The sequence below is a fragment of the Pelodiscus sinensis genome, chromosome 14, assembly GCF_052426305.1.
Source record: "Pelodiscus sinensis isolate ZL-2025 chromosome 14, ASM5242630v1, whole genome shotgun sequence".
Lineage (NCBI taxonomy): Eukaryota > Metazoa > Chordata > Testudines > Trionychidae > Pelodiscus > Pelodiscus sinensis.
In genome coordinates, this window is record NC_143065.1 from 10,139,281 (window position 1) to 10,164,481 (window position 25,201).

The 25,201-nt window shown below is 64.3% G+C and overlaps 1 protein-coding gene across 3 annotated transcripts in view; it reads left to right on the plus strand.

Annotated features, from left to right (window-relative positions):
• Positions 1 to 22,169, plus strand: part of ZNF609 (zinc finger protein 609) — a 111,506-nt gene extending 89,337 nt beyond the window's left edge. For all 3 annotated transcript variants that reach the window (XM_075897473.2, XM_075897475.2, XM_075897476.2), the window contains 7 exons: positions 11,638 to 11,725; positions 12,470 to 14,786; positions 15,801 to 16,167; positions 16,899 to 17,074; positions 17,737 to 17,941; positions 18,674 to 18,752; positions 19,773 to 22,169. In XM_075897473.2, the coding sequence (XP_075753588.2) occupies positions 11,638 to 11,725; positions 12,470 to 14,786; positions 15,801 to 16,167; positions 16,899 to 17,074; positions 17,737 to 17,941; positions 18,674 to 18,747 (3,227 nt within the window). In that variant the 3' untranslated portion in view covers positions 18,748 to 18,752; positions 19,773 to 22,169. The remainder of the gene's footprint in view (positions 1 to 11,637; positions 11,726 to 12,469; positions 14,787 to 15,800; positions 16,168 to 16,898; positions 17,075 to 17,736; positions 17,942 to 18,673; positions 18,753 to 19,772) is intronic.
• Positions 22,170 to 25,201: the final 3,032 nt, after the last annotated feature.

Genomic DNA, 25,201 nt, shown 5'->3' on the forward strand with positions numbered 1-25,201 from the left:
GCTTCGGAGCAGCGGTGTCAGCACCCACAATTCTTGATTTAGCAGTGAAGCACAGGGTCTGGTTCAAGAGGGGGATAGAGCGGGACCCCTTGGTAAATAAGACTTAACATCCTTGTGGTGGGGAAATGACTACTGCAGCCCAACATGTAATTAATTTCAGAAAGGGGGGGGGCCACACACAAATGAGGAAATTAAACAAACAGAAGTGAAAAGGCACAGAGCCAAAAGTAAAATCCCTGCAAGCTGCATGGAAGCTCTTTAAAGACACTATAATAGAGGCTCAATTTAAATGTCTAACCCCACATTAAAAACCATAGCAAGAGCGCCAGTGTGGCTAAACAAAGGAAAAGATGCCAGAGGAGCACTGACGGACGATAAGCCCGTTGCAGAGAAACGAAATGAATTATTTGCATTCGTCTTATGGCTGAGGATGAGCGAGATCCCCATCCCTGAGCCTTTCTTCATAGGTGGCAAATCTGCGAAACGATCCCAGATGGAGGTGTCATTAGAGGAGGTTTTGGAACAAGTTGATGAACTAAACAGTAACGAGTCACCAGGACCAGATGTTCACCCTAGTGCTGAATGAACTCAAATGTGAAATTGCAGAATTAGTACCTGTGGTTTGTAACCTGTCCTTTGAGTTTATGTACCAGATGACAGGAGGACACCTGATGTGACACCAGTCTTTAAAAAGAGCTCTAGAGGTGATCCTGGCAATTCCAGGCCAATACCAGGCAGACTGGCAGCAGCCCTTGATCTGGCCTGCCTGCCTCCCCACCCGACTCTTAATACACTTGAAGTGCAGAGCTGAAACCTGGGTAGGTCCCGGACCCAGCATGAGCCAGGACTGAGCCGGGCTGTCTGCCTGCCTGGCTCCTAATGCACTTGAAATGCAGAGCCGCAGCAGGGGTAGGTCCCGGACCCATTGCAAGCCAGGACTGAGCCAGGTTGCTGGCCAGACTTCTAAAAATGTACTGGCAGGGAGAGGGAAATGGGTGTCGTGCATAGCATTAACCCATAAGCTTTTGTTCATTGGTTAATTGACTATACTATTACGTCCCTACTGTGAACAGTTTCAAAAGGTTCTCCCAAAACCAGGTGACAGGGCAATAAAATGGCAGATGAAATTCAGTGTTGATAAATGTAAAGCAATGCACACTGGAAAACATAATCCCAATGATATGTATAAGAAGATGGGGTCTAAATTAGCTGTTACCACTCTAGAGAGATCTGGGTAGTTCTGTGAAAACATCCACTCAGTGTGCAGCAACAGTCAAAAAAGCAAACAGAATGTGGGGAATCATTACGAAAGGGATAGAGAGTGAGAGAGAAAATATACCATTGCCTTGCTATAGTCCATGTCTTGAATGCGGTGTGGCACCTGTGGTCACCTCCTCTCAAAAAAAGATGTATTGGAATTGGAAAAGGATCAGAAAAGGACGACAAAAATGATGAGGGGGCTGGAACACCTGCCATATGAAGAGAGATTAATAAGACTGGGACTTTTCCGCTTGGAAAAGAGATGATTAAAGGGGAATATGATAGAGGTGTGTAGAATCATGACTGGTGTGGAGAAAGTAAATAAGGAAAAGTTATTTACTCCTTCCCATACAGCAACAAGATGCAATGTAATAGCCAGCAGGTTTAAAACAAACAAAAGGAAGCATTTCTTTATGCAACGCACAAACTGTGGGTCAGACCAAAGGTCCATCTAGCCCAGCGTCCTGTCTGCCCACAGGGGCCAATGCCAGGTGCCCCAGAGGAAGGGATCACACAGGTAATCCTCACGTGATCCCTCCCATCACCCACCTCCAGAGAGAGAAGTAGATACATTCATGGAGGGTTCCTGGCTAATTCCAGGATAGACAGGGATGTGGCCGTAGCCTCTGGTTGTCGGGCGGGGGATGGGTGACGGGATGGATCACTCAATGGTCACCTGTTCTGTTCACTCCCTCTGGCACCTGGCACTGGCCGCTGTGGGCAGACAGGAGATGAGCTAGATGGACCTTTGGTCTGACCCAGGGAGCCCTTCTTATGCTTGTTGTGTGTCCCCACCTCTTCCCTGCCTGGACACACCGCTCCTCTCCAGATAGAAGGCAGCTCTTCCGATTGCCGTCCGACCCCGTCACCTGACGTGGCTCCACCTCCACTGCAGCCAGTTAGTGTCTTGCATTCCAGCTGTGGGGGCCATCTCCTAGTGCTGCCTCCTGTCCACCCACTGTGCTGGTGGTGGCCACCTCGACTTCTCCCACTTGTCTGCCTCAGCCGGTGCATGGCACACCTCTCCCAGCTCCCCCCATGAGGGCAGTAGCTCTGCTGGACCATGGCTCCCGCCGCCCAAGCGCTGTCCCCATCAGGACTGTGCGTTGCTAGAACATTTGTCCACAGAGGCTGGGAGGGTTCCACCCCCCCGAGTGAGGGAAGTGTTCGCCGTGTGCCTGCCAGGCCAGACAAGGCCTTAGGTCCCTGCTGGAGGTTCTGCAGGGCCTAGGAGGGGCCAGCGGGCTCTGTCCTGTCTCGCCTGTGCCAGCTTCCTGTGGAGGGTGGGAGGGAGGGCCACAGCACTGGGTCCAGGACCTGTCCTTCCTCCCTTCTTGCCCCCCATCTGTCTGTGTGCTGGGCCCCGCAGCCTTCCTGTGTCTCTCAGGCTAGGAAGCCAGGCTGCGAGCCTCCCCCGTGTGTTTGGAAAGTGGCTATGAGGGAGCCGAGTGGCTGCCTTCCAGGGCGCGCTGGTCCCTGCTCGCTGTGGAGCTGCGCTCTCCAGCGGGCGGGAGTGTGGTGGTCGGGGAAGCGAAGCACCGAGCGGGGGCCGGGCTTCTCAGCCTGAACAGCCCGGGAGTCGCTCGCAGCAGGCTGGCCTGCCCCCAATGCCGGCTGCTCCTGCCCGGTTACCAGTAAGGGTGATGCCTACTGGGTACGTGGTTAACCCGGTCCCCCTTTACAGCCCTAGGGGCAAGGTGACTTTGCCCCACCGTTGGGGGCGCCGCTGGTCCCTGCTCCCCCGTCAGACGGCAAAGCTCGTAAATCTGCCAGGGCGTCCCTGTGGCTTGTTCTCGCTGGGAGCTGGGCGCTTCACGGACTGTTTGGGAGGAGCCTGCAGGCGGGCCCGGGGCTGCGTGAGCTCTGCCGCCTCCTGTCCTGCCGGCGCTACCCTAACCCTGCCCCCGTTCCATACCGGCCCCACTGCCTTGGGAGCCCAGCCTGCTCTGACTTGGGGTGGCCCCTGGGGGGTGGGACTATCGCTTAGGCTCTTGGCTTGGCAGAGTTTGCCGCCCCCCATCCTCCCTGACTCCGGGAAGCAGCAGCAGAGGGGCCGCACGGCGAGCTCCTTGCTGGCGCTTTGCGGTTCTGCTCCCCCTGCAGCCCAAGGCCTGGCTGCCGGTAGCTCTCCCGGCTCACCCGCCACCGAGCACTCTGGCTTAGCCAGGGCTGGGGGTGTGGCCGTGCTCTGCCGCCGGCTCGCACTGTTCCCTCGCCGCCTGCTTCGCCCTGGAGCTTTTGCACCTTAGCACCATGGAGTTGCTGTCCCAGGGCACGTGCCCAGCAAGCGCCCTGGCCCAAGCTCTCTCCCCAGTGGCGAGAAGGGCTCTTGCTGGGCAACAGGCAGGCGGGGATGAAGCGCAGAGGGGAAGACGTGTTCCCTGGTTCCCTTAGCCGGCCACGGCGCAGCTGCCACGGAACCCAGGGCTCCTGCGTAGCTGGGGTGGGTGTCTGCGCCCCTGTGTTCAGGGTCTCTCTCCTCCCGGGGGGGTCTGCTGTTTCCTGGGACCCGGCTCTCATAGCCGGCTGCCAGCCTGGGCTGACGTGCCCTCGGGTGGGAGCGGTAGCGCTCTAAGGAGGCTAATGGGGCAGCGGCACCGGGGCCCTGGACAGCTTTCCGGGGAAGGGTTTTCCTACGCTGGCGGGGCCTGTGCCAGGCTGCAGACGGGTCCTGTCCTCCCCCCGTCCGTGTGAAACCCCAGGGGTTGGTTTGGACTCAGCTGACCAGAGATGAGTTCTCTCCGAGCTCAGTGGGGGCAAATGGAGCAATTCTCCGACGGGCTCTGAGGCCCGTGCCGCTGTCAGCGCTGGAGCCAGCAAGGTTTCCTCAAGGCCGGAAGCCAAGCCGCCGCCTCTCCGTCTGCACTGAGTGGCCGCGCCGGGAGAGGCTCTGCACCTGGCTTGTTAAGGCAGGACGGGCGGGGCCCTCGTGTACAGAGCCCAGGAGGAAAAGGCTGGTGCTGCCAGCTTCCACCTTGCCCGCTGGGCGGCAGCTGGGCTCTGTTGCTGTTCTCCACTCACCAGCCATCGCCTGTTCTCTGCCCTCACTTACAGGCCCCACCCTGCACCTCCCCTCCTCCATCCTGCTGCTTGCTTTTGGCCTCTCCCCAGCTCCTCTGTGCCCCAGGTACACGGGCATTGCCTTGAGCGCGCTGCACTGCTGCCATGGTTACAGAGCTAGCTGCACCTCCGCTTTGCGGGAATGCACCCGGAGTGTTTGTTCTCTGCTTCTGCCAGGCGCACCCGGCCAGGTGGGGCCACCTGCGCCCACCCCGCAGGCCAGGGTTAGGGAGGGGGCCCGGCAGCCTGCTGAGAGCCCAAGGGTTTTAAAACAGCCGCCAGCTGCCTGCATGCTTCACCAGCCCCGCGACCGCCGCAGAACCCCGCGAGTTAGAACAGGCCCCTCTCCCGGTCCTTGGGGGGCTGGGCTCTGCTCCTGGGGGAGACAGGCCCTCCGTGCTGCTGGCCAAGTCATGCCACCCCACCACACCACAGCCCTGTCAAGGCCTCCTGCCTCCTCGCACGGTGCCCAGAGCCCCCGCCTTACCCAGATGCGGGCACTGGGAAATGTGGGGCACCGCTGGGTCTTAAGGCCTGTCCCCCACCACGCCCTTGTGTGTGAGGAGATTTGAGCCATTTCAGGGGTGTGTTGCTGACAATTATACAATCACTCTCTGACCTCCTCCCCCTCCAGGGTCCTGGGTTTAATAGCAGGCGTAGGGCCCCATAAAGCCTGCAGCCGGCCCTAGGGGGCAGGAGGCCGCTGTTCCAGGTAGGGCTGCCAGGGGCCTGGCATTCAGCCGGACAGTCTGGTTTTTGGGCGCTCTGTCCAGTAAAAAAAATTCAGAAAATACCGGACATGTGAAATGTGCAATGTCCGGTATTTCCTGGTTTTCCGGCTGGGCGCCTGCCGGAAGCCTGGCAGGCGCCATCGGTGCTGGGAGCCTCTGGTTGCGTCTGATGTAGGAACGACGCCTTGGGGAGCAGGAGAAGCCCCGTCTGTGCTCAGGAGCGCTGATCAAGCGCGTTGTGGAGCCATAGCCAGACTCACTCATGATTCGCCGGGAGCGTGCGTGGGACGGGTAGCGCCTGGGATCTGCGTGTGCCTGGGTCAGTCCTGCTCCCCGCTGGCTGATTCTCTCCTCGCCCTCCCCCCGACACCCTGCCCCGATCTCCCCCGGCCTAGCCCCGCTCCCCCCGACACCCTGTCCGGATCTCCCCCGGCCTAGCCCTGCTCCCCCCGACATCCTGCCCCAATCTCCCCTGGCCGGCCCCGCTCCCCCCCGACACCCTGCCCAGATCTCCCCCGGCCTAGCCCTGCTCCTCCCGACACCCTGCCCGGATCTCCCCCGGCCTAGCCCCGCTCCCCCCGACACCCTGCCCCGATGTCCCCCGGCCTAGCCCTGCTCCCCCCGACACCCTGCCCGGATCTCCCCCGGCCTAGCCCCGCTCCCCCCGACACCCTGCCCCGATCTCCCCCGGCCTAGCCCCGCTCCCCCCGACACCCTGCCCCGATCTCCCCCGGCCTAGCCCCGCTCCCCCCGACACCCTGCCCCAATCTCCCCTGGCCGGCCCCACTCCCCCCGACACCCTGCCCCAATCTCCCCTGGCCGGCCCCGCTCCCCCCCCGACACCCTGCCCGGCTCTCCCCCAGCCAGCCCCGCTGCCCCCAACCCCTCACCGGCCCTGCTTCTCTCCCAGCTAGTCTCCCCCCCCCCAATCATGTGTATCCGGTTTTTGTTCTGAAGCTACCTGGAAACCCTAGTTCCGGGGCTGTAAGTGGAGATGGTGTCTCTGGCGCTGGCTGCGGAGCCGTTCCTAGCTGGCCCGCAGGCTGCTCAGACGGGCACCAGCCTGGCTGCACTGGCTGTACCTTCCCCGCTAGCTGCATGGCTGCTGCTTGCTGGCTGAGTGCAGAGCAGTGGCACCACCCCACAGCTTTGAGAGTGCAGGGGTGGGCGCTGACCTGGGCACCGTGCAGGCCCCTGGGCGCCCTGGCTGGGGGGTGGAGCCTGGCACCGTGTGTCTTGTGCCAGCAGCCTTGGCTGAGACCACGCACCGTGCCCCACAGAACGTGAGCTCTGCTGCCCCCGCTGAGCCTCTTGCCAGCTGCATGTGCAGGTTGCCTGGGAAACACCCCATGTCGTTGCTAATAAACCCAGGCCTGGCCCAGGCAGGTGGGGCTGCAGCAGGCAAAGGGGCCAGGAGTCTGCTTTTGTTCCACAACCGAGTCGCATTTGTTGTTGGGGGAGAGGTGGGGCAGTGAGGGCCCGGCCGAGGCCTTGGAGCCGGTCATGGGGGAGGCGGGGCAGTGAGGGGTCGGGGCCCGGCCGAGGCCTTGGAGCCGGTCATGGGGGAGGCGGGTCAGGGCCCAGCCGAGCCCTTGGAGCCGGTCGTGGGGGAGGCGGGGCAGTGAGGGGTCGGGGCCCGGCCGAGGCCTTGGAGCCGGTCGTGGGGGAGGCGGGGCAGTGAGGGGTCGGGGCCCGGCCGAGGCCTTGGAGCCGGTCGTGGGGGAGGCGGGGCAGTGAGGGGTCGGGGCCCAGCCGAGGCCTTGGAGCCGGTCGTGGGGGAGGCGGGGCAGTGAGGGGTCGGGGCCCGGCCGAGGCCTTGGAGCCGGTCGTGGGGGAGGCGGGGCAGTGAGGGGTCGGGGCCCGGCCGAGGCCTTGGAGCCGGTCGTGGGGGAGGCGGGGCTGTGAGGGGTCGGGGCCCGGCCGAGGCCTTGGAGCCGGTCGTGGGGGAGGCGGGGCAGTGAGGGGTCGGGGCCCGGCCGAGGCCTTGGAGCCGGTCATGGGGGAGGCGGGTCAGGGCCCAGCCGAGGCCTTGGAGCCGGTCGTGGGGGAGGCGGGGCAGTGAGGGGTCGGGGCCCGGCCGAGGCCTTGGAGCCGGTCGTGGGGGAGGCGGGGCAGTGAGGGGTCGGGGCCCGGCCGAGGCCTTGGAGCCGGTCGTGGGGGAGGCGGGGCAGTGAGGGGTCGGGGCCCGGCCGAGGCCTTGGAGCCGGTCGTGGGGGAGGCGGGGCAGTGAGGGGTCGGGGCCCGGCCGAGGCCTTGGAGCCGGTCGTGGGGGAGGCGGGGCAGTGAGGGGTCGGGGCCCGGCCGAGGCCTTGGAGCCGGTCGTGGGGGAGGCGGGGCAGTGAGGGGTCGGGGCCCGGCCGAGGCCTTGGAGCCGGTCGTGGGGGAGGCGGGGCAGTGAGGGGTCGGGGCCCGGCCGAGGCCTTGGAGCCGGTCGTGGGGGAGGCGGGGCAGTGAGGGGTCGGGGCCCGGCCGAGGCCTTGGAGCCGGTCGTGGGGGAGGCGGGGCAGTGAGGGGTCGGGGCCCGGCCGAGGCCTTGGAGCCGGTCGTGGGGGAGGCGGGGCAGTGAGGGGTCGGGGCCCGGCCGAGGCCTTGGAGCCGGTAGTGGGGGAGGCGGGGCAGTGAGGGGTCGGGGCCCGGCCGAGGCCTTGGAGCCGGTCGTGGGGGAGGCGGGGCAGTGAGGGGTCGGGGCCCGGCCGAGGCCTTGGAGCCGGTCGTGGGGGAGGCGGGGCAGTGAGGGGTCGGGGCCCGGCCGAGGCCTTGGAGCCGGTAGTGGGGGAGGCGGGGCAGTGAGGGGTCGGGACCCGGCCGAGGCCTGCGGCAGCGTGAGGCTGCGGCCTGCTAGCAGGGAGGGAGGGGAAGGAGAAGAGCGAGACGCTGCCTCTCTCCCCTGTGGCAAACTGCAGGGGGCTTTGGTCCCCAGAGCCGCGGTGTTGCTGACGCCCCCGGCTGCTGAGCAGGAACCAGGCGCCAGGGTCTCCGCTCTGGGGCTGGGCTGTGGGTTTGGGGTGGGGGGGTGGGGGCTGGTCACTCTGCACTCGCAGACCGGCTCAGGTGCAGCTCACATCCTCTGTGGGCAGGGCGAAAGCGGAAGCACCGTCTGGGCTGCATTTTCCTTGCTGCTGCACCGGGCCTCCAGCGGGGCGGGGAAGAGATGGCTGCTCCCACACGCAGCCCGTCTCCTGCTGACAAAGCCAGGCCTGTGGGGCCGGCCGGTCAGGCTCATCTAGGGCTGGCACAGGCTTGACAGCTCTCCTGCTGTAGAGGTGGGCACTTGCATCCCTGGGCCCGGTGGAGCCCCTGTGGAGACAGCTCTGCTCCCCTGGACCAGCAGAGCCGGGCAAAGCCCTTTGAGTGGCACGGGGCTCCCTGATGGAGCCCAGAGCCGCACGCACGTGGCTCTAGTTCCCGCTAACTGGGGCGGGGAGCAGCCGGCGGCGCTGAGTGAGGTGGCGGGTAAGAACCAGCCAGGCAGCGGGAGGCAAGAACAGGGCAGAGGCAGGCCAGGGGAGCACTGCGTGCCCAGGGCCCTGCGACAAGGTGCCACTGGACCCCCCTCCGTGGCATGGGGGAAGGGGGAGAGGCACCTGCCAGAGCCACCCAGAATAACTAGCTCCCTTGCTCAAGGCCAGTGGCCACGCCTGCTGCCTGGAGCGTGGCTCCCGTGTGGTGTCCGTGCACGAGCAATGGCCCATCCTGGTGGCTGCAGGACGTGGGGGTAGTTACCAGGGTGGAGCCGCCCCCTGCACTGGCTGCACGGCTGGCCCTGCCACCGGGTCCTGCAGCAAAGGACCGAGCTTGGAGTCTGCAGTCCGATCCTCCCGTGTCAGGGCAACACGGCATCCCAGCACCCCTTGTCTGGGGTAGGGGAGGGACCCTGCTCCGAGCCAGGGCAGTTCTCCAGGCTTGCTGCTCTCTGCTGACTGTAGCTCTCCCCCGTGGGCCCTGTGCCCCCACGGGCCTGTCTCCGCTCTCTCTCAGCCCATGCGGGAGAAAGGGGGGGAGCTGAGCTCAGAGTCTGATGAGGGGGCCTGGCCCACCCCGACCCTGTCTGGGAGCTGACGGGGCGAGGACTCGTTCTGTGCCCCTCCCTGTGCGCTCTGAGCCGTTGGTGCACAGGGAGCACGGGGCCGGGACCCTGCCCTGCCTTCCCTCTGAGCTGCTCTATGCGGCTGATTTCCCCCCCCCCAATCTGGAGGGAACGGGAGGGGGTCCCACTTGGTCTCCCCTAGAAACAGCCGGGAAGCGTCCATGCTGCTGGACTGCGAGCTGGCAGCGGGGCTGCACCCGGCCGTTGCTGCACATGAGGCCCTGAGCCGGTGGGGTCTGGAGGTGCTCTCTGGGAGAGCTGAGAGGGGCGCATGCCAGTCACACACGGGCCCAGGGACCCTGCCAGGGCGTCTCTGTGCTCCCTGCTGCGCGTCGGCGAGGGGCGGGCTCCGTGGCACGGGCTCAGCTGCCGTGGGGCGAAGGGGTCGGTGCGGCTGACGGAGCAGGTGAGGGTCTGCAGCTGGGCACTGAGCCGGCGGGGTCGGGGGTTGCAGCTTTAGGCCGTGCGGGCCCTGGCTGGTTCCAGCTCTACCCTCTCCCTGTGCTCAGCACCTCCTCCCCGCTCGGCTCGCCAGTGGCGCAGGCCTTCGCAGGGCCCGGCGGCTTGTCACACGAGGAACTTGCGAGAGCCTCGCAGGGCTCCTTTCCTTCAGAGCCGGTGGGCTGGGTGCCTGCTGCTCCTCAGGGCCCCAGGGGAGGGGGGCTGGCCAGTTTCACTCCCCCTGGATCTGGGTCACTCTGTGACTCGCCTCACCGCAGTGCTTTGAACCCCTCCCAAAGCATCACCCCTCCCCGTCTCGCTGGACCCCCCTCCCTGGAGCAGGATGGGCGCGGGGCGGTTTTAGGCCTCGGGAGCACTCGGATGGGAGTCTAGAGTCTAGGCCACGTCGTCCTCGGATCAGCCTGCTCCCCGGCTAAGCAGCGCGCCCGGGAGGTCTGTGAGGGGTCTCGCAGGGAGCGACGGCAGGGCCAGCTGCTGCACTTGGAATGCCTTGCGCAACCTTCCTCCACCTGCTGCTGCTTTCACTGGCCCCGTGATGGGGAAAGGCTGGAAAGAAAACTCAAAATGGCTTTTCACACAGACACTCAAACCCGCCCCCCCCCTTGCCCTCTTTCTGCTCCCCTGCAGGGCGTGGCCCCCTCGCTCCCCAGCAAAACAAAGCCTGTAGCTGGGGTCTCAGCGACAGGCGAGTCCCTTGGTTCACACAGGATTTCTCGGCTGCCTGCAGCTGTCGGCCGGCACGTTACAGAAGGGAAATCCGGCCCGAGATTTATACGTGTGCTCCAGGCACAGCTGCTAGGACTGGCTGAGCTCCATTCATTCTCACAGGCCGGGTGGCCATAGATCTGGCTGCGTTCGGTTGCCCTTGTAAATGAGATTTCTATCTCCCCTGCTTTCCCTGCGCAGATAAATGCGCTGGACCCTGCTCCTGCTCAAATTAGTTACGCAGCGATCGGAGCCGGCCAGCTCTGGGAGGAAGGAGCCATTGAGCTGGCGCTGCTAATGGGCCGGGATTATTTAGTGTAATTGCTTTCTGATGGAGGGACTTGCAACCCGCTGGCCACGAGGGACCCGGGCGGGGCGGAGGCTGGAGGAGACAAATGCAGCCGGCGGGGACTGAGTGGAGAGCGGGCGGCTGGCGGCGAAGGCGTCATTTTACAGGGGCACACCCGCTCTGCGGGGCTGTGACTTGTATATGGTGCCAGTTACCCCTCACCACATCCCCACCCCCGTTCTTCACACTGCTGGCTGCTCACCCTGCCTTCTCCGCCCCTTGCCACCATGGGCCGAGTGCTTCAGCCTCCCCGCCCGCTCTGACCGTGTAGCGCCACCGGGGTGCAGGGACATCGCCCCGTCACTTGACTTCACTTCCCGCCCGGCCCTCCCCTCCCCTCTGGAGAACGTTGAGTGCGGCCAGCGCTTGCTCGGGGCCATCACGCCGGATCCCGGCTGGGTCTGGCCTCACACCATTGGGGACGGCCCCTCTGCTGAATCGGGTGGCAGAGCACTGCCCCTAGTGGACAGAAGCCTCTGTCCCTCTTCCTTGCACCCGGGGGAGAGCCCCCAGGCCCCTTCCTGCCAGTCATGCTGGGCCGCCTACCTCTCTGGGCTCGGCGCTGTGTCCAGGCGAGAGTCCTGCTCCCTGTGTTCCCCCCTCCCCATCCCCGGGGCTCACCTGCTTGGCTGCCACAGCTCCCCGGAGGGGTGGCCTTTGAGCTGCCCCAGCTCCCAGCTGACTTGGCTGGTGGTGCAGCGGGGTCTCTCCGGCGCCCGCCTGCTCCCCCCCCCCCCGCTCCGGGGGCAGCTGTGAACAGTGTGTGTGTGCAGGGAGTGGGGGGGCTGAGTCGAGTGCCCGCTGCAGTGCCACTGAGCAGCCTCGGGGACAGCAGGCCAGGGCGGAGCTGGGCCCTGGCTCAGTGCGGATTCCAGCTCCCCGCCAGCACGGAGCCAGGCCTGGGGCGAAGGTTTGCCCCAGCCCCCCAGTGTGTCCCCCCATTCCCAGAGGGCTGTGGGTGAGCCTGCCTCCTTGCCTTGCAGGCATGCTGGTGGTGAACGTGACCTGGAGGAACAAGACGTACGTGGGGACGCTGCTGGACTGCACGCAGCACGACTGGGCGCCCCCCAGGTAAGCGAGGAGGCACCTTGACAGCAGCGTCTCCAGGCATCTCTGTGCTCCCAGGGGGCTCTGGAGCTGCTGGGTGAGTGCCGGGTGCAGCCCCCCACGGGCCTTTTGGGAACATCCCAGCTCCGAGGCAGGCTCTGGGGGTTGCTTTTCCTCCCATCCCCTTGGGTCTGGGAGAGACACAGGGCAGTAGGTAAGTGGCCCAGAGCCCTCCCTCACCCACTGCCAGCCTGCCCTGGGTGGCCGGAGCAGGGGCTAGATGGCCAGGTGCATGGGGGTCCGGCGGCTGCCTGCAGCGGAGGGGTCTCTCCCCTCTGGCTTGCCTGGGCCCAGCAGTGTCCTCAGAGCACCTCCGGTCACTCGCCATTGCCCACGTCTGCCTCGGGCCTGGGGACCAGCTGGGCTTGACCGTCCTCCATGGGGCCAGTAAATGGCGAGGCCCTTCCCTTGCCCCTAACCTCCCCGGGCTGGGCCTGACGCTCTCCTTGTGGGAGTGTTGGCCCTGCAGATGCCGGGTGGGCACCAGCAGCCCGTTGCTCTCGCCTTGTGGCTGCGGTGCCTGAGCTGCCCCCCACCTTTGCAGGGATCAGGGGGCGTTGGGAGGGGCGGGTGGAGCCTCCAGTGACCGAGCTGCGTATGCGGGCCGGTCCCATGGAGCGTTGCATGCTGGGACTCCAGCGCCAGGGAAGTAAAGCTCCACACTGTGGCCCTGGCCCGTGGTCCTCATCCCGGGTGTTTCCTCCCCAGGTTCTGCGACTCTCCCACCAGCGACCTGGAGATGCGGAACGGGCGCGGCAGAGGCAAGCGCATGCGCCCCAATAGCAGCGCGCCGGTGACGGAGACGGCGGCCACCTCGGACAGCAAAGGGACCAGCAGCAGCAGCAAGACGCGGGCAGGCGCCAGCAGCAAAGGGCGGCGGGGGAGCCAGACCTCCTCGGAGCAGCGCCCCCCGCCCAGCGGCGCCGCCGAGGACGTCAAGGCCAGCCCCTCCTCGGTGGCCAAGCGGAAGAGCAAGCCCCTCTCCGACATGGAGCTCAACTCCAGCTCCGAGGACTCCAAGGGCAGCAAGCGCATCCGCACCAACTCCATGGGCTCGGCGCCCGCGCCCCCACCCGGGGTCAAGGTGGAGCCCATGGGCCTGGACCGGAACTGCCCGTCCCCCATCCTCATCGACTGCCCGCACCCCAACTGCAACAAGAAGTACAAGCACATCAATGGGCTGAAGTACCACCAGGCCCACGCGCACACGGATGACGACAGCAAGCCCGAGGCGGACGGGGACAGCGAGTGCGGCGAGGAGCCGGCCCTGCCTGCCGACGTGGGCAGCTGCAACGGCTCCCAGAAGGGCTCCCTCTCGCCCGCCCGCTCGGCCACGCCCAAGGTGCGGCTGCTGGAGCCCCACAGCCCCTCCCCATCGGGCAGGTTCGGCGCCAAGGCCCCCTGCAAGAAGAAGCCGGGGGGGGATGGGGACGTGGACCCCGGCGCCCTGTCCAACGACGGCTCGGAGGACGGCCCCTCGGCGGCGGACGAGACCAGCAACGACGGCTTCGAGCCGCTGGAGAAGAGGGGCCAGGACAAGGCCAAGAAGCCGGCCGGGCCAAAGCCCGACAAGATCCCGTCCAAAAGCTTGAAGTCCGCCCGGCCCATTGCTCCTGCCCTGCCCCCGCAGCAGATCTACACCTTCCAGACGGCCACCTTCGCCGCGGCCAGCCCCGGCGCCGCCGCCGCCTTGACCGCCACCGTCGTGCAGGCCATGCCCAGCTCCCCCCAGCTCAAACCCATCCAGCCCAAGCCCACCGTCATGGGGGAGCCCTTCGCCGTCAACCCCACCCTGACCCCCTCCAAGGACAAGAAGAAGAAGGACAAGAAGAAGAAGGAATCCAAGGAGGCCGACCCGCCCCCGACGCCCGGGAAGGGCTGCCGCGCGGAGGAGGGCAAAAGCCCCTTCCGCGGGGAGGCTGGGGAGCCGGGGCCCAAGGGCGAGGGCCTCCTGAACGGCTCTGCTGACCCGCACCAGAGCCGGCTGGCCAGCATCAAGGCCGAGGCCGACAAGATCTACAGCTTCACGGACAACGCCCCCAGCCCCTCCATCGGGGGGGCCAGCCGGCTGGAGAACGCGGCCCCCGCCCCGGCCCAGCCCCTGGCCCCGCTGCACGTGGTGACGCAGAACGGAGCGGAGGCGGGCTCCGTGAAGACTAGCAGCCCTGCCTACTCGGACATCTCGGACGCGGGGGAGGACGGGGAGGGCAAGCTGGAGAGCATGAAGGCCAAGGACCCTGAGCAGCTGCTCAAGGAAGGGGCCAAGAAGGCGCTGTTCCCGCCCCAGCCGCAGAGCAAGGACTCGCCCTACTCGCAGGGCTTTGACGCGTACTACTCCCCGGGCTACCCGCAGGCCAGCCCCGGGCCCCTCAACCCCAGCAGCCAGGCCGCCGAGAGCCAGGCCGCCAAGCTGAAGAAGGAGGAGGAGCAGGAGCTGCCAGAGGGGAAGGGGAAGAGCGAAGGCAGCGAGGAGAAGAAGGTGGAACTCAGCGGCTCCAGCCAGCAGCCCTCGGTCATCCAGCAGCGGCCCAGCATGTACATGCAGTCCCTGTACTACAACCAGTATGCCTACGTGCCCCCCTACGGCTACAGCGAGCAGGGCTACCACGCCCACCTGCTGAGCACCAGCCCCGCCTACCGGCAGCAGTACGAGGAGCAGCAGAAGCAGCGGCAGGGCTTGGAGGTGCAGCCGTCCCGTGGGCTGGAGAAGAAAGCCGAGCTGGGCCTCAAGGAGGACTGGAAGCCGAAGCCGTCGGTCCCTCCGACGCTCACCAAAGCCCCCAGCCTGACGGACCTGGTGAAGTCGGGACTGGGCAAGGCCAAGGAGGTGGGGGCGGTCGAGTCGGCCAAGTCGGTGATCATCCCCAAGCTGGAGGACTCCTCCAAGCTGCCCAGCCAGGTGGCCGAGGGGCTGAAGGTGAAGGTGGCTGAGGCTGGGCACCTGGGGAAGGAGGCGGCTGAGTCCAAAGCCGGGGTGGACTGCGGCCGGCAGGCGGAGGCGGACCCCGTCCTCTGGTACAGACAGGTATGCGCGGCGCTCGGGCATGCTGCCTGGGGGTTGGGCTCCATCGGCCCCAGTGGCGCTTCCCTCCCAAGCCCTCCGCACCGCTTGGGTTGCCAGATGGTTTAACCAAAAATACCATGCGCCCCCCTCCCCCTCCAAAAAACAGAAACTACCGGGGGGGAAATTCTGTTGAGGGGGAAAAAAGGGAGACACCAAAGTTATTGAGAAAAAAAAAAAGAACAAAAAAAGCGTGGCCCCTTTAAGAAAGGCTTTTGAGGCTTTTTGGCCCTAACTGGTGGCCGTCTGCCATCTTGTCTTCCTGCTCACAAAGTTCCAGGCATTTTAGGGCGTTTCAGGTGTCCGGTATTTTCTGAATTTTTTTACCGGGCAGGAGGCGAAAATACCGAACTGTCTGGGTCAGTACCGGACACCTGGCAACCCTACACACCGCAGCCCTTCCCTGCACCCGGAGTGCGTCCCCTCGGCTGCTCCTCACCGGGGGGGCGCAGCTCCCTCACCTCAGCCCCCTCCCCTGGCTTTCAGGCTGCTGGGGCGGGGGGGCGAGCTGTCCCCTCCCCGCAGGGTAGGGTCACTCCCCTCCAGCTTTAGGGGTGGGGCCCAGCTGGATTTCTTCAGGGGTGTTGGACCGGCCAGGGCCAGCCAAGCACAGCTGTGCAGTGTGTGGGGCTGGGCTCAGGCCAGGAACTGAGCCCTGAAGGGCCATAGCATTGGGCATGGGACTGGAGAGAAGCCGGCAGAGCCCTCTGCCTCTGGGGGAGGTGAGCAAGCCAGGCAGGGGGATTGGCCCCACACTCTGCCCCCCTTCTGCCTCCGGCCTCTGTGTGCCGCCTTGCCCTCTGCAGCCCCGTGGAGCCTGGACACGCCTGGCGGGATTGGGGAGGGGAAGGCGGCAGGCAAGTGGGGAGCAGGTCCCGGACACACCTGGCGTGAGTGGGGAGGAAGCGGGCAGGGGGCCGGCGGGCGGGGGCCAGGGGCCAGGCCCCGGGGCTCTGACGGGCTCTGTGCTCGGTGCAGGATACGGAGCCCCGCATGTGGACCTACGTGTACCCTGCCAAGTACTCGGAGCTGAAGAGCGAGGACGAGCGGTGGAAGGAGGAGCGGGACAGGAAGCTGAAGGAGGAACGGAGCCGGAGCAAAGAGCCCGGCCCCAAGGAGGACGGGAAGGAAGGCGCCAGCTCCGAGTGCAAACTGCCGGCCCCCGAGGAGCCCCGCCTGGTGGGGAAGGACCCCAGGCCCAGCGTCCATGTCCCCGTCTCCTCGCCCCTCCCCCAGCATCAGTCCTACATCCCCTACATGCACGGCTACTCCTACAGCCAGTCCTACGACCCCAGCCACCCCAGCTACCGGGGCATGCCCGCCGTCATGATGCAGAACTACCCAGGTACGGGTGCCGGGGGGGAACTGGCAGCAGGCGGGAGTGTGGGGTGCTCGCCCTGTGGGAAAGGCATGTGTCCGGGCCCCGCCTCGGGTTCCTCTGGCCCCCGCCTCGGGTTCCTCTGGCCCCCGCCTCGGGTGTGTCCGGGCCCCGCCTCGGGTTCCTCTGGCCCTCGCCTCAGGTGTGTCCGGGCCCCGCCTCGGGTTCCTCTGGGTCCTGCCTCGGGTGCATCCGGGCCCCGCCTCGGGTTCCTCTGGCCCCGCCTCGGGTTCCTCTGGCCCCGCCTCGGGTGCATCCTGGCCCCGCCTCGGGTTCCTCTGGCCCCACCTCGGGTGCATCCTGGCCCCGCCTCGGGTTCCTCTGGCCCCGCCTCAGGTGCGTCTCAGGGCTGTCAGCCCTTGAGGGGCTGGGTGAGCTGAGTGGCGCTCACAATGCAGCCCCCCTGCCTCACACTGGTGCCCCTGCGTGGGTCCCCTGCAGCTGGGGGCAGGGCGGGCCGAGGCAGATGCAGCCAGCTGGCAGGGCTGCCATGGGAAAGCAGGGGCCGGGCCGGGCAGGGCTCAGCCCTTCTCCAGGGAGCCTTTGGCCCCCCCATGGCCCAGCCCCAGCAGCAGGGAGGCTGGTTGGTGGGCAGGTGTGTCTGGCTGTGGGAGCCCCGATTCTCGGCCTCAGCTTAGTGGCATGGGCTGCCCCCAGCCGGAGCAGAGCCCCCCGTTCTGACTGGCCTCCCCCCACAGGCTCCTACCTGCCCTCCAGCTACTCCTTCTCCCCGTACGGCAGCAAGGCCTCGGGCAGCGAGGACGGCGACAAGGCCCGAGCCAGCCCCAGCGTGAGCTGCAAGCCCAGCTCCGAGTCCAAGGCCCTGGACATCCTGCAGCAGCACGCCAGCCACTACAAGAGCAAGTCTCCCACGGTGAGGGGGGCAGGGCTGCAGCTGGCGGGGGGCGGGGGTGGCACCTCTCCTGCCCTGGGAGTGACGCTGGCACAGCCAGTCCCAGATCCACCACGGAGACCCCTGGAAGGTCCCGGACGGACCCCAGCGTTGCGTGTGCTGCCCGTGGCGGCCTGGCGGTGACCACGCCCAGGTCAGTCAGTGATGGGCTACAGCAGCCTGGGCACTGACCATTAGGCATCTCTCCCTCCCGCCTGGGAGAGGCTGCTGGGCCCGGCTTGGGGCTGGGAGGCCCTGGCACCAGCCTGGAAGACCTGGGGGCTGTTCCAGGGGAAGGAGGCTGCAGCGTAGGCCAGAGGCTCCTCCCGCAACTCAGCCCCCCGGGGGCTACGGGTTGGAGTCGGGCCCCTTCTAGCGATGGCTTGCTGGGCCCTGCAGGCGAGCAGAGGGTAGGCCTTAGTGCAGCCCGCTCCCCTGCCACGGGGGAGCCCCCACCTCCCTGCCCAGCCCGGGTCTGTGGGGGTGGCTGGAATTGCCCCTTGGGACTGGCAGGACCCAGCGCCCCAGGGAGAAGTGCCCTCGCGGCAGGCCGTGCCCTGGGCCCAGGGTGGCGCTGTCCTGGCGGGGCTGCCTCCTCCTGGGCAGGGCCTGTGCGGGGCTCACTGGGTCTGTGCTCTCTCCAGATCGGCGAGAAGGCGTCTCAGGAGAGGGAGCGGGGCTGCGGGGGGGGCGGCGGTTGCAGCAGCATCGGCGGAGCAGCCGGTGGAGAAAGGAGCGTAGATCGGCCCCGCACCTCCCCCTCTCAGCGCCTGATGTCGACCCACCACCACCACCACCACCTGGGGTACTCGCTGCTGCCAGCACAGTACAACCTGCCCTATGCAACAGGTGAGAGGGTCTGACCCCCGTCTCTCGACTCCGCCCGGCCCTGAGCTCTGACCCCGGGGAGCCCACGGGCCGGTCCCCCGCTGCCGTCTCCAGGTTAGTAGCGCAAGGAAAGGTGGAGAGTGAACGGTTACAGGGGACAAATGGCAGAGCCGGGTGCACGGTCCTGCTGGGCTCGCTCCTCAGCCCCTCCAGGCCCGGCTCCTAGCAGACGCCCTGCGCTGAGGAGCGACGGCGGAGCCCCGGCCCCCCGTAGCCTGGCCCGGCTGAGGTGTCACGTGAGCAAGGCACTGGCCTGGGTAGAACTCGGGCTGTGCTGGGCGCTGCTGGGAAAGCGCCACGGGGGGCCTGGCACCACTCGAGGGCACTGGCAGTGACGTGCTGCTGCTCGCCGGACTGGCCGCCCGGCTGGCCTGTTGGCGCCTCCCTGAATACAAGCGCAGAGCCGGTGCCCACAGCAGTCAGACCCGCACCCGCACCGTGGGAACAGTCGGCGAATCGCGAGCCCACTGGTGTGTTCGCACCGACTCCTGGGCCGAGGACTTGGCACCTTCGGAGCAGAACCCAGGAAGGTTGCCGGGCTGCTGTCAGCTCAGCCCCGGAGCCCAGCTCAGACCAGCAGCCAGGCCAGGGACAGGGCGCAGCTGCCAGGTCGCCCTTGGCCACGGCCCGGGGCTGCCATGAGCCGGTGACGTCCGCCAGCCCGATCACGCCCGTCTCTGCTTCTCGCCGCAGGTCTCTCTTCTACGGCCATCGTGGCCAGCCAGCAGGGCTCCGCTCCCTCCCTGTACCCGCCTCCCCGGAGGTGAGAACGGTAAGGCTGCTGCTCCACTCCAGCCGGGGGAGGCCCAGGGCCTGGAATCGGCTGCGCGGGGTGAGCCTGCGGCCCCTTGACACTCGGGCCTGGGCCTTCCAAGTGGGGAGCAGGGTGGCGGGTGCAGCCAGGGGCTGCCCTTGTGTCCCGCAGCTGTGCCTGTGCTCTGTACTCCCGACCTGGCCCCCGTCACTCCAGCCTGGATCCCCCCCCCGTGCCCCACCCGTACCCCCCCCACAGCCCCCTGCCACTCCAGCCTGGATCCTGCACCCACCGCACCCCCCCCCACACACAGCCCCCTGCCACTCCAGCCTGGATCCTGCACCCACCGCACCCCCCCACACACACAGCCCCCTGCCACTCCAGCCTGGATCCCACGCCCACCGCAACCCCCCCCCCCCCCCCCCCGCACAGCCCCCTGCCACTCCAACCTGGAACCCCCGCCCACTCCCACCCACAGCCCCCTGCCACTCCAGCCTGGATCCCCCACTCACCACAGCCCCGTGCCACTGTAACCTGGGTCCCCCACCCACCGCACCGACCCCCCCCAGCCCTCTGCTACTCCAGCCTAGATCCCCCGCTCACCGCACCAACCCCCCCCCCCACAGCCACTCCAGCCTGGATCCTCCACCCACCATACCGACCCCCGCCCCCCCGCCACTCCAGCCTAGATCCACCGCCCACAGCCCCCTGCCACTCCAGCCCAAGCTCCCCGTGTCTAGCTCTGCTGGTGCCCCTCACTCCTGACTCGCAGCCCCCTGCTAGCCCAGCCTGGGCTCCCCATCCCTGTGGCAGCTCTGCCAGTGCCCCATAACTGACCCCCGGGCCTCTGCTGTTCCAGCCTGGGCGTCCCCTGGACAGCTGCCTGCTTAGTAAACGCTGTTAGGAATCCAGTGGCTGATTTCAGGGCAGCTGCCGCATCCCCGGCTCTGGGTGCTGGGCCTGCAGCACCAGGGCAGGGGCGCCCCTGGGGGATGCAGCGTTGGCACCGGCGTGATTTCCCCTTCGGTTTCTCGGCAGGGTGCGCTGCGATTGGAGGACAGAGGCTGTACCAAGTCATGTGACTGGCTCACATGCGGACGTACTGGAGATTCCATTGGACATCAGTTGAATGGTGTTGATCGTTCTGTTTGACGTTCCTGCCGTAATCAGAGGCAGCCTTTCCTCTTCCCGCTCGGACAGCGGCGTCCCGCCCCCACGCCCCGCGCTAGGTGGGACCCACAGGGCTATTTATTCGCCTGGCCACCGGCCCTTGGAAGGGAAGCGACACGACACACCTGCCTGAGGCCACCTAAGAGGCGATGGAGGCAGAGGGGGGTTGAGCCGGAGTCCCTCGGAGGTCACAGTGTGGCCGGGGCCACACAGCAGGAGCATTGGGGGGCACCAGCCAGACCTGCTCCTTGCTGAGCCCTCCTGCCGCCTGCGGTGGCAGAGCGGAGCAGGTTACTGCAGTCACGCGGCCTGGCCCTGGAGTCGCAGTCCCAGGGAAGGACTGTTGGGGCGCAGCTGCCTGGGTGGCTGCAGGGAGGGGAGGGGAGGGAAGGGGAGGGGCCCGCAGCGCGCGTGGCGGGCAGCACCAGGGCGTGACATGAACTGGGCAGCACCAGCCCCTCGGTGAAGCAGGTTGGTCCGTGTTGGGCAGCGCAGAGGCCTGGGGCGCAGCGACTAGTCCAGCTGGGGGTAGAGTCAGCGGCTGAGTCTTGGCTGCCAGGGTGGCTACTGGTGCTCCGGCCCCGCAGGGTGCTCTGCTGCTGGGTGTCCCTCCCCATAATCTCTCTGTGCCCCTGCCGGCCCCTCCCCGTTCCGCTCCGCCACAGCGCTGCCATGCTGCCCGCCTCCGGTGCTAGGGCAGACTGGCCCTCATTTGGCACAAACAGGACCTGCTCAGTCCCTGCTGAGCAGCCCTCCCAGCTGTAGGCCCCCCATGCTGGCTCAGGTCGTCTCCTGCGGCTGCCCCAAAGCAGCCTGGCCCGTCTGCCGAATCGATGCTGATTTTAGTGTCTGATTCCTGAGCTGGGTTGGGCCTGGGAGGGGCGAGCACGTGCCGGTGGGGCTGAGCGCACCCCCTGCCCCAGGCAGTGACGTTCACCCCACCCCACCGGCCTAGGCACCCAGGCCAGGGGCCAAGCCCCCTTAGTGCTTCAGGCAGCCTAAGAGGCCCTTGCCCCCCGGAGCTGGCCTTGCTGATGTGCTACCAGGCCCCTCCCTAGCCTGCAGACAGCATGGGGGTGTTGTGGCAAGGGGCTGAGCGCCCAGCTGGCCTCACCTCCCCCACCCTGCTTGTCACTTTCACTCTGCAGCTCGGGAGCCCTGGGCTGGCCCTGCCTGGGGCTGTCTGTGCTGCGTGGGGGGCTGCCCAGGGCACTGTACATACTGTAAAAAGGGTTTGGTTGAAGCTGTTGTTTTGGGTTTTGTTCCCCCCCGCAAAGAGGAGCTGCTGGTCACACTGAGGGCCCAACTGTCCACGCAGCTCCCCTCCTGCCCCCCCCCATTCTTTTAACCCTTTCAGTTTGTCCATCAGAGGAAGCCATGGGTTTGCTCTGCTCCTGGCCAGGCTGGCTGCTGGGTGGGAGGGGCTGGCTCAGCCAGCCCGCCCCGGGTGGAGTGACCACTCCTCCATACTCTAGGGTCTGGGAAATGCTGCAGCACCTGCCTGGCACCTGCAGGCCACCCACAACCTAAGCAAAGATTCCATCTGCCACTTGCCCGCTGAGTTCCCTGGGGCCTGGATTAGCTGAGGGGGGTGGTCTGCCTGGCAGGGGTGCTGGGGGGGGGCAAAGCCTCACCCCAGGGGGAGTCCTGGGCTTAGCCCGTTGAGACTCCTGCAGAGCGCTGGGGGTGGATGGATTGCTCTGCATGGTGGCGAGGGGGAGATGGCTCAGGGCACGGTGGCAGCACAGGAGTGATTCTGTTCCTGCTACCTTGGTGTGATGTCATGGTTCTTCTCCCCCCCTCCCCCCCGTGGGGGGGGGGGGGCACGCGGCAGGCAGCCAGGCAGGTTGGGGGCTTACCAGATGATTCAACATGCTGGGCCCAGCTGCTGCCAGCAGTCACAGGCAGGGTCCAGCCCCTGCCACAGGTCCCCCTCAAGCTGGCCCCTTGGTGTTTAGGCACCATTTAGCCCAGTTTGAGATTTGACATGTTCAATGTTCCTGGTGCAGCAGCACCCCCTGCTGGGGAGCAGGGTGATCAGCTGGAGGATGCTGCAGGCCCATCCCTTGTCCTAATGGCTGTCTGGTGAGTCCTGTCCCCCCTCCCCACTGGGTGCACCATGAGCAGGGGGCTGCCGCATTGATGTTTAGCTCGTTTCCATTGGCGTTGCTGTGTTGGGTTTAATTTCAGTCTTCCTGACTCTGCCCTTCTGTAAAGTGTACATTATACCAAGCTCCTTGTTTTTTATATATATATAAATATATATATACACACACCTGCGCTCTCCCTGCCCAGGGCCAGTCAGGCAAGGAGAGAGAATAAATCTTTTTAAGAGACAATCACAAATAGAGGGATTGCTTTTTCTTTCTGCCCTGCCCACCCGTTAACATTTGCTGGCAGTAGCCAAACCTGTCCTGCCACTGATTGGCAATTGGATGCTGCAGCGAATGCCCCAGCAAACAGGCATCTCCCCCAGGAAACCATAGGCAGGGCTGGATCTGGAACCCCAGTGCTTTGTGCCCAAGGATGGCAGGACCCCCATGCTCCAAGGGGCAGAGGCAACTAAGCCATGCCCCCTTCCTTCCAGCCAGGCTGCTCCTTGGAGAAGATGCCTAACACTGAGGTGAGACACTCCTGCTCTGTGTTTCAACACTCTCTTCAGTGTAGGGGGGATGCTCCTTATGCAAGAACAGCTGTTAACCACAGCCTGGTTGCACCATCCTGCTGATTCAGTATTATGGGAACTGTAAGCTGGGTGGTTGCTGTAGTTGTAGGCTTTCAGAAGCTGAAGATCAAAGGCCTCTTGTATCTATAAGCCCCTTCCTGACGTGGCCATGTGTATGTACAAGGAGACAGTTAGCAGGATTTTTGGACAAACTGAAAAAGTGTTGTGAGGTTGTAACTAAGAACAACGAGCAGTCCTAGGGCACCTTCAAGATCAAATAGGTTGTGCCCACAAAAAACTAGCAGACGTTGAGCAGCAAGGTTCTCAGTGGCCAACTCCATGGTGCTTGGCCAGGGCTGAGAGCCCCAGAGCAGCTGCCTGGTTGCTATAGCCACAGGGCTAGGCACAATTACAGACAAGGAGTTGTGAAATCCGCACCAGCCTGCTCCTGTGCAGCTCAGCCAAACCGCCTCATTTTCCTCCAAGAGCAGCAGTTCAGGGCGGTTTAGCTGCCTGAGCACTAGGCTCCCCCAGCTGGTTTGTAACTGTTCAGAGGCTTTGGCAGCTGAGTGCACAGATAACCATAAGGCAGCGCTACCCTGCTTTTAATCTGCCACAGCCACATCCTCTGGTCATTCTGCAACTTGCTCCATCTGTTGCTGGAAGCGTACTAAGCTGCTCTCCAGGTTTTCTGTGTAAGACTGCTCCTGGAGCAAGGGGTATGCTGGGTCTTCCAGGATCCCTATGGGCATTTCAGCATCCCTCAGTGAAATCTTCTGGCCTTACAAGAAAGTCCCTGCTTGGTGCTCTGCACAGGCCAGCGTTCCTGAAGGTATCAACAAGGGGCAACATGCAAGTGAAACAGCCATAGTGAACCACCAGCACCCACAACAGCAGAGAAGTACCCCCCTCCTCCACGGCTGTACTGGCCCGAAACAATCCAAGCCAAAATGGGAATGTGCCTGCCAGCTATCACCTCACTGCACTCAGGGGAACCTACTGCCAAAGCCATTCACTATTTCACGCACATTGCAAGAGTCAGTCCTAGCAGGAGGCAAGGAATGGCTCTGCAACCCGGATAGTGATCTGGAGTCACCAGCGTCCACGCAGCCATCACTACAGGCTTCTCCATCAAGAGGGCAGCACTCAAGTTTGGTCTCTGCCCTGCTCTCAGTTCCTGGCAAGTGGTTTTCTGGATCCAGAAGTTCTGCTGCCGCTGCTCATCGCAGATCTGCGTAACAACGCAGGCTCAGCACCCTGTTCCAAAGCAACTGTCCATTGTGCGCAGCTGCTTGGTACATACCAAGAGCAATCGAGTACTGGGTTTCCCATGGTACGCGGGCCAGGCAACGGATTCCAGTTCACACTGGAAAGTTCATGACCCTGCATGACCATCCACATGGACAGCAGAGAGAGATCTGGCCTTTCAGCAGACAGATATGCAGGCGTGCAGGCCTGTTGGAAAAAAAATGCTACAAAACACCGTTGGAAGCCCATGGAATGCTGCATTATGGGACAGCGAGCCCATACCCATGACACACACCAATCCATTCCATCTTCCCACAACTCCTAGCTGCAGAAGCCTGCAAGTTGCACAGTGGGACAACTGCCCACATTCAATGTTCCCTCATTTCTTCCATGTGCAGAATAACTTGTGCGCACCAAGAGATGCAAGCATGCACCACCTGAAGAACACAAGCTGCTGCTGGTTTTGGGCACTCTAAGATGCCACCTAGTCGATTATCAAACTCTCCTGGGCAGCTGCCCAAGCCCTGAGCTTACAGGAAACACTACTCTCTGCGCACTAAAGCACCACTGTGGATTCACTCTAAGGAAAGGAGCGCTGTGTGCACATGAACAAACAGTCAGATCTGGTTTTGACTGTCAGCTTAACTTTTGTTGACAAAACTCTATCGAGTGGACCAGGCCTTAAAGTGCAATTTATCTTCCAGCTCTTTAAAGGGAAGATTAGAACAATCACATATGGTGAAATATCACAGCTTACTGCCCTCAACTTGGATGACAGTATTCACACCTACTTACAATTACATTGTCGGGTGACACCCATCCATTTATTCATACTCTAACATGTGACCCCAGGATTCTGCCCCTAGAAAATACACAGTGACTATGAAAGTCTACGAAATGGCTTCAGCTTTTAAACATCCTCTATGTAAACAAAGCAATGTTATCCAGATCTTAAAAACAATTAAGCAGAAAAAACATGGTTTAAAAAAGCCGCCAAATCATATACTTTAACAGTGGAGACTTCTGGGATTTGGAGAGAAATCTGGTCAACCGAGAAATACTGCAAGACAAATACATTGCCAGGCATGTGAATTAACATCGCATGGAATCCCAGGATTCACCTGCTTGGAGCTGGTTACCTCTTGGAGCTCAGCCGGCCAGCAGTAACAGGGAGTGTTCCGTCTTTCACGCACTTCAGAGAGTTGTTTTACAGCTCTTACTGCCTCCTCGCCGAGACCGTCCCCACAGCTTTGTAAGCCGCACTGGACGGACGTTCAGAAGAACAGACTAAACAATAAACCAACTGCCCTTTAAAATACAGATTGGAAGATGTTGGTTAAATGCCTTTCAAAAGTCTGACTCTTCCCTTAGCCCTGGAGTGGCC